The following is a 13,194-nucleotide window of genomic DNA, read 5'->3' on the forward strand; positions in this document are numbered from 1 at the left end:
ATTTGGCAGCTTGTTTTTAGTGGGAATGAAATAAATAGAATTGGAAGACAAAAATTAAAATATATATAATATTTTTTTTGTTTTTATTCACCCTCACTTAAGCCACACACACTTTACTCATTCAGTGATTTCGGTTGAAAAACCTGTTCGACATAGCTAGTCTAGGAATACCCGTAATGCGTTCATTGACTCTACTTGGTGATGTCTGGGAAACCATAAAAAGGTGGCTAAATTTATTCAAATTGATTCACTGGTGCGATGTTGTCGAAAAAGATGATGCTGATGTTATGTGCTTAGTCCCATATTTATTTAATTGCAATTCATCTCCTAATTTTGTGGTTCTTTTGTACCGTTGGATTCTTTTCGCCTTGCCATTAATTCTAGCGAAAAGTATAAATAAAACTTGAGCCGAGTGGACCCATTTTAGTCCAATTTTGTCAAGGTCTAAGAACATGTTGCAGCTGTCAGTGGCCCTGCTGCTTTTTCTGGCTCTTTTTGCCAGCCTAGAGACAGGTGTGTGTTTAATCGGCAGATGCTGTTCATCCATTTAGCAAACTCATAACAAATCATATACCCCACAGCACCTTCTCCATCACCCAAGCAAGAAAAACTGGTGCGAGTGTACGAAATCAATGAGGCGCAGTACGAGCGGGTCTTGCATCTGACCGAGGGCAAGAATGTCATATCGGAAGCTAGGCTGATCAACGGAGGCTTTGCCACCGTAAGCGATACCCTAAGTTCCGGCTGGAACTCTCTTCTTCGGATCGTGGGCCTCACCACACTTAGCAGGAACGAAGAGGCCGAGAAGGTGGAATTTGACGGTCAACCTTTGTGTGTGATCAAAACACGAGAGGGCGAAGGCAGGGATGAGGAGGTGACCTCCGAGGATATGACCTCCGCTCGCAGCTCGGAAAAAGCCATTGAGGTCGACGAGGAAGACTCCGACATTCACTGCATAGTGGTGCTGAAGAAAGACAGCGAGTTCGAGCTGCCCAGCCAGGATCCTCACCCCAATTACGCCCAATATTGGAGCAAACCTCAGATTCCTGAACCTGAGGAGGCATCCGCTGTGCAGAATCAGTCTGAAGAGGTGGTGGAGACAGAAGAGTCGGTCGAGGCCACCACACCTGCCCCTTTAAAGAAGAAGAAGGTGAACAAGAGCACCTACCCGAAAGCAGCCAGTTTGAAGAATGACTCCGTTGGTTCCCGCCAATATCAGGGCGGTTACTCACCAGTGCCACCCCAATATGGACCTTCTTATCCACCACCCCCTTATGGTGGCAATCCCTACAGTTCCTATCCCATTCCTCAGCTTTATCCGAACCCGCAGCAGTATGTTCCTCAAGTTCCCTATATACCACCCCAATATGGACAGTCGCCTTATGGACAACCGCCTTTTGGACAGCCGCCTTATGGACAGCCGCCTTATGGACCCTACCCACAACAACAATATGGTCCTCAACCTCCCATTGGCCCCTACAATCCTCAGCAGAACTATGGACCTTATGGATTTCCCAACTGGGATCTGATCCAAACGGGTCAAGCAACTGCCATCAAGGATGTGGAGAAAGCTCAGGCTGATGATGACCAGGAGGAAGACGAGGACTCCTACGAATCAGAAGATGAATATGACTATCGCTATAAGAAACGTTTGTACTCGTACAAACCTGTGTACCCTAACGAACCCTATTACTATTAAAAATAAAGAATTTATAAACATGAATTTAACCGTTATATTTATTTAATGTTAGTTTGGAAAGATAGAAAGCAATGAATTATCTGTTCATATCCTAGTTATTTCTGGGTTGAACTCTGCAATCAAAGTTGATCTTTGAAAGTTTGTCAGGGAGAAAAACTGTGATGGATCCGTAGTCTAGAGTGAGACTAAATGCCCTGGACGATAGCTCTCTGTGGAGAGCTAAGTTATAAGCAATAACGTTATCATCCAATCAGCGAAACTAAAGTGGCAGATCGTGTTTTGGCCAAAGAGCCATTAAAAACGAGTATGGGCAGGGCGGTGATCAGAGAGAACTGGGTCAACACGTAATTTATGTAGATTATAGTCGATTAGGGCGCATACATAACTGTAGATGAGAAGTTCGGGTTGATCCATTTGAATGACAATGCCGAAAGAGAATTTGGGTTCGTCAAGTCATCAAGTTAACGGCAGAGAAAGACTTTCAATATATATAAGCAAGGGAGCAGTGCTAGTTGAGCTTATTCGCAATCGCCATGAAGTTCTTACCAGTTCTGGCAGTGATCGTGCTCTGCACAGCGGCCGTCCAAGCTGGTGAGGTGTCTAAGGCTTAGTCCTAAGGAAAGGGAAGCTAATGATCATCTCTTTATGACAGGCACGGGTCGTCCTCAGCTGGTGCGTCTGCACCAGGTGACTCGGCAGGAGTACGACGAGCTCCTCCGGCTCACCCAGGGAAAGGAAGAGGTTTCGGAGGCCCGACTGCTCAGCAGCTCGATTGCCGGCATCAAGGGCTTGGCCTCTGGCTTCGCGGCTGGCAACTTCATCCCCGCCATCTTCAGTTCCGGTTCCAAGGATCAGCCCAAGAAGGGAAATCCCCTGTGCGTGGTCACCACCAATAATCTGGATCAGGATGAGGAAAGACGCTTGGGTCGTGTGGTGAGCATCGAGTATGAGCCAAATTCCGACTCCAGCTCAGGATCGGGATCCTCTTCGGGCAGTGGAAGTGGTCATGGAAGTGGACATGGAAGTGGACATGGAAGTGGCAGTGGACATGGAAGTGGACATGGCAGTGGCAGTGGAAGTGGTCATGGCAGTGGACATGGCAGTGGCCATGGAAGCGGTCACGGAAGTGGAAGCGATGAAGATGACGACAATTATGATGTGTCTACTGTCAACTGCATCGTCATTGTCAACGGCACCGAACACTCAACCAAGCCTAAGCCAAAGCCAGATCACGGACACGGTCACGGTAGCGGTAGCAGTAACGGACACGGAAGCGGACACGGTAGCGGACATGGTAGCGGACATGGACATGGATATGGACCCAAGCCACCCTCAGGCTATTACCCACCACCACCGTTCTACCCCCCTTACTATGGCTACCCCCCGCCCTACCCCTACCCCCCCCTTCCCCTACCCACCACCACCTCCACCACCACCTAAGCCCCACAGTTCCAGCGGAGACAAGCGATCGGTCGATGAGGACGAAGTGGAGGTGGGTCGTCTGATCGATGCCTACAATGGATTGTACTACCAGCCCGAGGTTTTCAGTCTGAGGAGCGGAAAGCAGGACAACTCCGCTTACCAGCCGGCCAGCTATCCCCAGCAGGAGTACGCCTCCACCTATCCCAAGGTCATTCGCAACTACGGACTGACCCATCCTGCTCCCGTCTACGTGCGATCACCCCAATTCGAACAGGAAAACTAGGGAAACCATGCACTACACAAATTAACTTATACATGAAATAAATAAAATTATTATTTATAAACATATATTTGAAGACTTTATTCGAAATCATATAGTCCGTGTCTTGCAATTGAATTATTATTATTTGTATAATAAGGAAAAGAAGGGAGGTAAGTTACTTGGATAGATAAAACATTATTTTAATTGAATCCAGTTAAACCCGTATGTCAAAGCATGTACAATACATTTTTCAGCCGACGAGGAACTCCTCGCAGATAGTCGAGTGAAGCAGAGAGCCATCAAACGCAGACCCATGTGCCTTCATAATTGGACTTGGAATTGAGTGGCAGAATCGCTCATTTATTGCATGTTTGTGTTAGATGGCATACGCCATTGGATGTGTGTTTGTCCGCGTGCGTGTGAGCGTGCGTGTTTGATCAAAAGTGTTACAAGGTCCTGCCACTAACAATGCCAGAAAGAAACGTTGATCTAGGCAGCACAACAGAGCCACCATGTAAACAAGCAGGATTACACTTTCCCTTGCCACACACACTGGCGCATTTATACCCACGCACACACACACACACACAGAAGAGTATTGAGGGAGAGCGACAATTGAAAGTGTAACACATCGTTGCCTTTTGTAGAGCTGCTGTTGCCTCTTTACTGCAGTTGCACTGCGAAAAATATATAGCTATTTGGATAATCATAAAAATGGGTAATATATTGTCTTAAGTTTCGAATATGTATCAACCAACAATAAATATTACCTGCTCCCTTCGGAGACTTGAAAACTTTATTGATGATCTACAAATACAAATTTAAGCTTATTAATAAAGTTTTTAAATCTCTTACAATTTTCTTAAGATCGAAAACAAGACCAATTTATTCGAATTAAAAAAAGGCAAATTTAAGCTCCCAGTACTTTTTTTAGAAATAAAAAATTTTGATTTTAATGTGGCAGTAGTTGTTAAAGAACAAGTTAAACTATCAACTATTACAATGTGATAAATAAATGTATTAGCAAACTGTCTAGAAATACCTCGAGTACATGAAAAACTTTCGATACATTTTTTTTGAGAATTTGTTTAATTTTCAGCTAAAATTGGACTTTTTAACTTAAAAAATTTTTTTTTTAGGTTATCCCTGTATTATCAAAAGTATCCCTGATATACTTTAAAAATGTTTATGATTAAAAAATATATATTTGAGTTACGTTATTAAGAAATATATATGGTAGAAGATAAAATCTGTTGGTAAGAGTATTCTGCAGTGTAAAAACTGATACTGACACACAGTCATGTGCTGGCGAAGGACAACTAACGCACAGGCATAAAAGAGAATAAATTAAAGAACAACTCAAAATAACCGCGGGGCAATTGGCAGTGGTGCATCGCATGAGGGCGGGACGGCCGGCGTGGGCGTGGGCGTGGCGATCTGAACGCCCGTTTGCCGTTAAGTGCAAGTGCATCGATGCCAGGAGGCGGTATGTAAGTGCGAGCGAGAGGGAGCGAGGGACGGTCGCCTTTGGCCTCATTGCGTTTTTAGCAGCGCCCGCCACGCCACTACCACCGACACCGCCTACGCCCAACCGTTTTCCACGCCATGGCAGTGTTGTGTCTATGCACTGCAAAATAATTACTTTCATATCCTGCGGCAATTAAATTCATTTAGCTTGCCACCAATCTCCCCGTTTGCCCTGATTAAGACATTCATTCCGCTCCGCATTCAACGGCTCACGCTTGTGGCTGTTGAACCCAATTCCCACCCCCGGAAAAAACCCCTTTTCGGCCACTTCACCCACTCCCCAAAACCCCCTGTTGAAGCTTTCGTCTGACCAAGAAACTCTAAACTATGTCAACTGTTAACTTTTCCTTTCTATTTTTGCTATTTGTTGCGCTCGTTGTTTTTGCAGCCGCTGGCATTCCGCTTCTATGGCCTGCATGCTTTTCAAGGACTCTACATAGTTTATCCAGCAACATCAAGCACACCCACACACACACATAAGCACACCATATGGGAGGGAAAAGCTTGTAACTGCCATTTTGGACATGGCTGAGTTGAATGTAAGCAAATTGCGGAGAGCACTACAAGTCTGCTGTCCGCACAGAGACAAAAAATTGAATTGCCCAAAAATTGCTGCTCTCAAAAAAGGCAATAAGTGTGGCCAAGGAAGTCATCAACGCCAGAGGAAAACGGATTGATGGAATTAAGTGATTAGTTTTAGCTAAAAGCAAAAGTTAATTTGGGTGAACATATAAGAACAACACTTGTGGTTTTCGAGTAAACAGAAATGATACTACAATAATGGAAATTTGACAGCAAAAAATTTTAGAATTGTAACTAATTAGAGCTTTGCTTTTCAAAATTTCATGTATCAATTTTATCATTTATTTTGTTTTATTTATTATTACGTAATATTTTTTTCGAAAATTGCTAAATGTTTACGTTATAAGCCTAAAGCATATTAATTGCTCTCGAAAAATTTAATTTAAAAATGTATTTTTCTCCTTGGCCTACATTTGTAACTTTGGGCTTACCTAATTGCTTAAAGAGAGATGTGAGAGTTAAACAAGGCTTTTATGAATTTCTAAGGACACATTAGTGGCATGGTATTAAACGCCATTAGAGGAATTGCTCATTCAGTGGTCCTTAAGTAAAACTGTTAGATTAAACACTTGAGTGTATTTGGTTTTTGATTTTCTTAAATGTTTATTGCATTGAAGAAGATAAATTAGATCTTGAATAATTTCTGGAGGCAAAAGTCAAGGAACCATTCAGTGCGCACGTCAGCAGCATCATTGCAAACACCGTCGTAATCGTCTTCATCGTGTAAATGTCAATTTAACGGAATATTAATGCAGGCACGCCATTGCAAAGAACCACCCACGCACACTGTCTCAGACGGCCTTACACATATACATATGTCTCTGATATATCAACGGAAGTGCGCACACAAGTGCACGCTCGAGTGCCATTTTGTTAAGGCGCAAAAATTGATAAGTGCCTTGTGGTTATTGCGGTCTTTGGTGGCCATTAACCAACCGAAGGGGCGGGGCCTTACTCAAAGGTGCCTACTGTGTACACTGTACCCGCACACAAGGATAATAAAATGTGTACAATAAGAGGCTGTAGAAGCAGGAGTTTGCACGTCAATCAAACATGGCGTCAAATAGTCATTAACAAACGCTCGCACACACACGCACAAACAATGGTGTGATTTTTCAGGAGTGGGCTTGTAAGGATGTGTGTCCTTGTGTCGGCTGTCATGTAGTTGTACTGGCATCGGTTTTGCTTCCCGTTGATTTGGTGGCTCATCTGATTTGCGGTTGCCGATGCTTCGAGAGCAGCCACTCCGAAAGGCTTTGTTAAGGAATTTAAGTATGGAAATCCATTTTAAGTCTTAAAATTGGCAGTTTTGTTTAATTAAGGTATTGATAATCGTAATTGAATTTTCCATTAACAAGATTTAATCATTATAGGGAATATATACACACGTATTCCACGTATTCGGGTCGTGGATTCCCTATTTAGTATTCCTACAAAGCTATCATTATAGTTATTCATTAAACGGGCAAAACAACTCTACATGTGAATATCATTGAATATAGTATAGAATATTTATGATTGTGAAATGTAAAGCATTCTATTCGAAATTCCATCTATCGACTAAAAGATTGCAAGCCACTATAGCTTACTCCTCAAAAAAGACTGCTGAAATAAATTAGGTTCGAAAAAAAATTTCAAAGTTTCTTCCTGTCTCCGTTATTGTAAGAGCTAAGAGTTTGTATACAAACTTAAAAAAAATGCTAAAGACTTTATGTTCTACAAGAGAAAGCACACTTTTTGTGCCTGCACGCCTGCCACTGGCATTTAATAATCTGTTGTCAACTTGTGCTAACTGAAAGCCCAGAACGGCAATTTGGCTTCAATGTACACCCTACCATACCCTCACCTGTTTTTTCCACCTTCGAGTTGGAGACCTGAATCGTATGTTCGCAGCACTAACGAGCTGTGATTTTTCTTGCCATCAGCAGCGGCTGAATGGAGTGACTGCAAGTCAATGCGATTGGCGTCAATTAAGTGCCATAAGCGACACAACAAGCCGTCAGTCAGTCCGTCCGTCCGTCAGTCAGTCAGTCCGCCATCCGGCCGGAGTTTAACGCTCTTCAGCTCACTCCGGCTTAGTTGGGCCCCGCTTTTGACACAGTTTCGCAGGAGAACAGCAGCAGCAGCAGCAGCAGATTGATTGGCGCCACTCAATTGGCAACCTTTTTGGCCTGGTCTGGCCTGGTCTCGTCTCCCGGCTTTGGTTTACCGATGACTTCATGTGCAGCATCGTTACACGCATCGCTTACCATCCATCGGCGTGCTTTTTTCTCCGACAAGCGATTAGAATAAATTGCAACATGCTGGCAAAACGACAGGCCTCCAGATTGGGTGTTCGATGGGTTCCGGTTCTGGGAATTGGTATAGGCATTGGTAGTGGTATTGGTATTGGTATCGAGCTCAACGTTATGCATTTGACACGAGTGCCGATTTCTGCTTCAATAATTTCCCCAATATCTCAATGTGTATCTCGAAAGTTCTCGAGCCTCGAGTGCGTCTGTGTGGACGGGTGAGTGTAATCAATTTTAGTGGCAACGCAAAGTTTTTCAATGCGCTGCCATTCAATTAAAAATTTGTGCAGAACTTTATTTTTCTGTTAAGTGGCAATCTACATGCATTCCCCACTCTTCGCCATAAGCTCCTATATGTACATATATAAATTTGTGTGGGCTGGGTTTATTTTGTTGGCTGCATCGCGCGCACATCTGTAAATACAACTATAAATGGCTTTGAAGAGTTTCCCTTTTTGGCTTTCTTTTTTATGGTTTTGTTTGGGTTGATTTATGTGCACATGCCAGTCAAATTGATGAATTGCCTTTGAAAGACGATCAAATAAAATCAGAAGCGAAGCGAAAGGGGCAAAAGACCCGCCTTACAAGTTGTGCGATAAATTTTAGTAGCTTAATTGGAATGCTGGAATTTCGAGCTATGTGTACAGTTTCAATTGCACACAATTTAGACGTGTAAAATTGCATGTTTTGTCTATTAAAATATATATTGATGTTGTTGAGATAAAAGCTTTTTTGGTCTTTTGCTCACTGCCGGCTTAAAAAGAATTAATTTCGTTTGTGGGAAAAATGTTGTCTTGATGACAACAAAAATGATATTCTATGCAAAAGTTAATCAAAATTTGTTTAGCAATGCACAAGATCCACACACACATAAGCCACTTGAAAAATGACATCAAACCAGGATAAGAAGCAGCAGCAGCAGCATCAGCAGATGACGAAGAAATTGAAAAATAATAACAAAAAGTTACCTTGGCAGCCGTCGTTGTATCTCCGCTCTAATTTAATGCGATGGGTTGCCGGCATACTTTTTGTTTTTAATTTATCCACCAGCCCGCAGCACTTTCTCCACTCCCCCCGACTTTCCCCTCTGCCTTGCACCTGCCTCCCTCCGAGAATCTGCCATTATTCAATCTGCTGGTGTCCTGGCCGTCATAGTTGCTGATGCTGAGGCTGCTGTTGGTGTTGTCGGAATCTTGTTTGTGTTTATGTTTTAATAAAACATTGCCCCGCCCCCCCGAACTCACCCCGTTCGCACCCTCTGACACAGATGCTGGCAAAGTCAGGAGTAAGTCATGAGTAAATCTTATTATTTTATCCTTTGTTATTGCATTCTCGATGGCTTTTCCCGGCCAGGCTTAGGCTTTGGTCCTTGCCCCGTGCCCCTCCTCATTGGAATCCCCGCCCCCTCCCCGATTGCCGCTGTTATCATAAATCTGCATGCTGGCGAGGCATGTTTCGACTGCTTCGAGTTCGGCTCCCAATCCGATCCCGATGCACACAACGTCATATGTCAACTGCATCAATATTTGCATTTTGATTGAAACTTACAAGGAGGCAAAAGTCTGTCCCAATTTGCATATCCTTCCCTGCCAATCTGGCTCCAGCTCCATCTCCATCGTTCTCCGTACGAGCCGAACACCCCGCCCTAATCCCCGGCCAACATGCAGCTTAAATGGCTTTAAGATATGGCTGCTGGACGGGCGACTCTTTGGCTATTTATGTCTAAATTGGCAAATAGCAAATGGTGATGACCGAATGCAGTTTTGCTGTTAATTTCACTTACAACGCACATTAAATGCAGACACTGCAGCAGCAGCAACATCGGCACCAGGAACATCCTACAGCAAAACCACCCACAGAAGCGAAGCCAACAAAAAGCTGTTTGTCCATAATCAGTGCAGAGTGCAGTGGCAGTCCGATTCGAATGGAGTGTTAAGGGGGCATCCCCGACTTTGGCTATATGGGTTTTGCCTGCCAGTCGTCGACATCGTCGATGTCGTTGTCGTTGTCGTTCCCATTGCCGTTGTTGTGCCAAATTAGGTCAAAATGCGTTCAATTCCGCACGAAATGTCAAAGTAAACAAGTTAGCCAACGGCTAAATAGTCTGGCTTCCAAGTGGAGATGAGTGTCTGGCTGCAATGCCGACAAGCAGGGACATCGTTGATCCTTCCTTTGCTAGAAAAGTGATTCGATGACTTCCTAAAAGTTCCTTAACATTGAAAAAAAAGTCAACTTTGGAAACTTAGCACGTACAATTTAGCCGGGAAGGTCTGTTGTAGATACATTTTTTACTAAACGTACGTCAAAGTATTTTTTTAAGTGGTCTCTAGTTTTTGTTTTAGCAAATCGGAAGACTTGTTAAAAAAAAGGGAAAGCCAATATTCATAATATATACACTAATAAAAAAGATATATCGTTACATATTTTGTTCTTGTACAAATCAAAACCATTTTAAACAAAGCACGAACTATTTACGTTTTTATCAGAATATAAAGAGTTGTTATTTATGTTTTCACACAAAGTGTTTCTTTAAATAGATACGAAAAAAAGGAAGCAAACTTCGGCAAGCCAAAGCTTATATTCCCTTACAGCCGTTACAAAAACTAAATATTCTGATTTTTCGATCGTTCATTTGGCAGCTAAAGCCGTAATTTTGAAATTGATAAAAATTACTATGTCTCGGAGTTTATGGGTATAGTTTAAGAAACAAAAAGTGTTAAGAAACTATGGAGTTATATTTTCATTTTTCATTTTTCCGATTGTTCCCATGTGAGTTTTATGATATAGTAAGCCCGTTCCAACTTATGTAATACCTGCTACCGTAAGAAAACTTTTTGCTAGGTTTTATCTAAATAGCTTTAAAACTGAGGGACTAGTTTGCGTGGAACCGGAGAGACTGGCATGATATCACGCGGAAAGCCCAATAAATGTTTTTCCCTCGAGAGCAAAACAAACGAATACGACAAAAGAAAGGTAAATACAATTATGCTGTGCAGGCCAATTTGTAATACTTAAAAAAAAGATGGATGAAAATAAAAATAAATTACCAAAAAATATTGCTACTAAAAACATTTTTATTATCAACAGTGTTCAATATTAATGTGTTCTAAAAGGATTTATAAAATAGTTCCAGAAAAATCATTTGTTTCTTTTCTTAAAAAATAATAAAACCGAAAAAAATATTTTATGGGAATTTATTACATTAAAAAACACCAATTACAAAACATGTCTCTTCTGGATAATTGTCTTATCCTATAATTGTTTTATCTAATTTTCGGCTGGAGACCAAATCCTTGAAAGCAGCATATGCCTTAAGCAGTTCTAATTAGACTTGCTGTCGACTAAACCAAGACTCAGACTCCCCTCGATCACTTATGCGATTTAATGGCCAGATCGGATTACGCAGCTGCCATGAAGCTGCTTGGGGAAGAGACCTGTCGGTGGGCAGGTAGTTCAATTAATTGGCACTTGCAGATGGCAGGCATTCAAATGGCAAGAGGAGAATTGTGCAAGGGCATGATTTGGAGGAGGAAACAGACACATCCCCAACAATAGTGCGATAATTTCGTTTAATTAAGCCTAGGCCAAGGCTCTGTGGCCCTGCACTCGGGTGTATCGCATAATCCCGACACAATGTCTGTGGAGGAGGCTTAATTTGTGGAGGGGAACAACAACAGCAACGACAACAGCAACAGCAACAGCTGCATTTCATTACAATTTTTCAATTACTATTAACTTGATGCGGACTCATTACAGGACTCTGCGCCTCGTCCTTTCCCTGTGGCGGGTTTATCGTAATTAATTTTGCGGCTTCTGCTGGTCTCCTGTCCCCTTTGCCTGCCGCCCTCCCCTCCTGTTCGCTTCCTCGGGCAGACATTTCATTAGGAAAATTGTTTATTAAAAAATAAATAGAATTAAACAATAAGCAAGAAGCAAATGTCCGGGACGCTGTCGTTTTCCTCCGCATGCAAAGTCAAGCCCCTCCGTCAACGCACCTCCCCCGTTTTCAGTCTCTAAGTTGCGCTTATCACGGAGCATAATCATAAAAAGTTATGCGCTTGCTAATTTGATTAATGGCATTTCCTTGGCCGCAATCCAAATTCGTAATGACTGTGCTCGGGCTAGGAAATTATTATTACTTCTAATTACAACGAGACAACTTCATTAAGCCAGGGCCCCTCCTCCAGGATAACCGCAGGCTCACCAAAACGGAAACACGGCTGGACATTAAACCAATCGCATCTGGCAATCAACGGACGTAAATCATGAAATCCAATTATTGTCCGGAGCGCCTTTTCAGCAGCTGTAAAAATCAAATTTAACTTTTCCCGCCTTTATTTGTTCGAGCGTCCGCCACCGCGTATATGTAACTCAATTAAAATCAAACAATCACCGCCGCCGAGAGCCTGTGGCCATAACAAATTCTAGCAAATACTAACTCAATCACGATAAATTCCCTTTCTAAGCCCCTTTCTCGTTTGACTGCTTCAAACAATCCAAAAATAAATCGTATTAAATTTACTTTGAATAAAATTTCTCGCAATCATTGCCCAAAATAACCGAATAACTAAAAGTCAAAACGTAAATAATAAATACTCTGCAAATTTTTCAGCTGCCCTATTTTGGCATAACTTGCATAATAACACAGGCCAACAAACTTTTAGAAAAATTGTTGGCCTGTGTTATTTTTAAACTATTAAATAAACTATTAATTTAACTTAAAGTTTTATTAAAAATATTATTTTTCTAAGGAAACCCTTGGTATTAAAATCTTTGTAGAGGAAAATTAATTTATTAATAAATTTTAATCTAAAACATTTTTAATTGTAAGGGTATACTAAACTGAGCTTGTAATTGTTTACGCAGATAAAATATAAAAATACAAATCAATTTAATGTTTGCATTTTAAAACCAAGTGATTGAATATCCTTTGTATCGTCAAATATAAATATTGGCTACCAAAAATTCACCTAGTTTTTGCCCAAATTGTTCACGCTTCATAACACCGCAGCTAAAAAAATGCACATAAATAAATATGTTTATAATCACAATTGGGGCAAACAAGTCGATTTCGTGGAAGCAACCATTAATAAACAGAAACCTTAATTGATTAGACTTCCACGTGGACAGCGGAACCCTTTTAGCCGATGTTAATTATGATATGTGCTGCCTAATTGAAGGCACGCGACACCACCCATGGTGATGGCTGTCTAATACAATTTGTGTTCCCGCTGAGAACCCAAGCCGAGCAAAGTGTTGCAGTAAACAATTGCTAAGTTTTGTGTCATCTCCGGCGATTGGATCTGCAAATATTTGCATGCTACCAGTGGACCCGTGACGGGCAACATGTCGACAAAACTATTTCTCCTACAAGAGGGTGAGTCAATGTAGGTAGTGTTTTATTATTAAAG

General features: G+C 41.9%; 2 protein-coding genes across 2 annotated transcripts; both read left to right on the forward strand.

Moving 5' to 3' along the window:
• The first annotated feature begins 448 nt into the window (after nt 1-448).
• LOC108051749 (formin-like protein 7) lies at nt 449-1,699 on the forward strand. The gene is made up of 2 exons (XM_017133961.2): nt 449-513; nt 582-1,699. The coding sequence occupies exons 1-2, from the start codon at nt 453-455 to the stop codon at nt 1,697-1,699; spliced, it is 1,179 nt and encodes a 392-aa protein (XP_016989450.1). The 5' UTR covers nt 449-452.
• A 528-nt stretch (nt 1,700-2,227) lies between these two features.
• LOC108051759 (fibroin heavy chain) lies at nt 2,228-3,409 on the forward strand. The gene is given in 3 exon segments (XM_017133973.2): nt 2,228-2,290; nt 2,352-3,091; nt 3,093-3,409. Coding segments are annotated over 3 exon segments (1,110 nt in total). The 5' UTR covers nt 2,228-2,232; the 3' UTR covers nt 3,405-3,409.
• Nucleotides 3,410-13,194: the final 9,785 nt, after the last annotated feature.

This window comes from Drosophila rhopaloa, unplaced genomic scaffold, assembly GCF_018152115.1.
Source record: "Drosophila rhopaloa isolate 14029-0021.01 unplaced genomic scaffold, ASM1815211v1 contig_115, whole genome shotgun sequence".
NCBI lineage: Eukaryota > Metazoa > Arthropoda > Insecta > Diptera > Drosophilidae > Drosophila > Drosophila rhopaloa.

Excerpts from the sequence above, each read along its gene's own strand:
- LOC108051749 (XM_017133961.2), top strand. The coding sequence starts at position 453 with ATGTTGCAGCTGTCAGTGGCCCTGCTGCTTTTTCTGGCTCTTTTTGCC. Across the intron at positions 514-581 it reads TTTTGCCAGCCTAGAGACAG|CACCTTCTCCATCACCCAAG; the intron begins GTGTGTGTTTAA and ends TATACCCCACAG.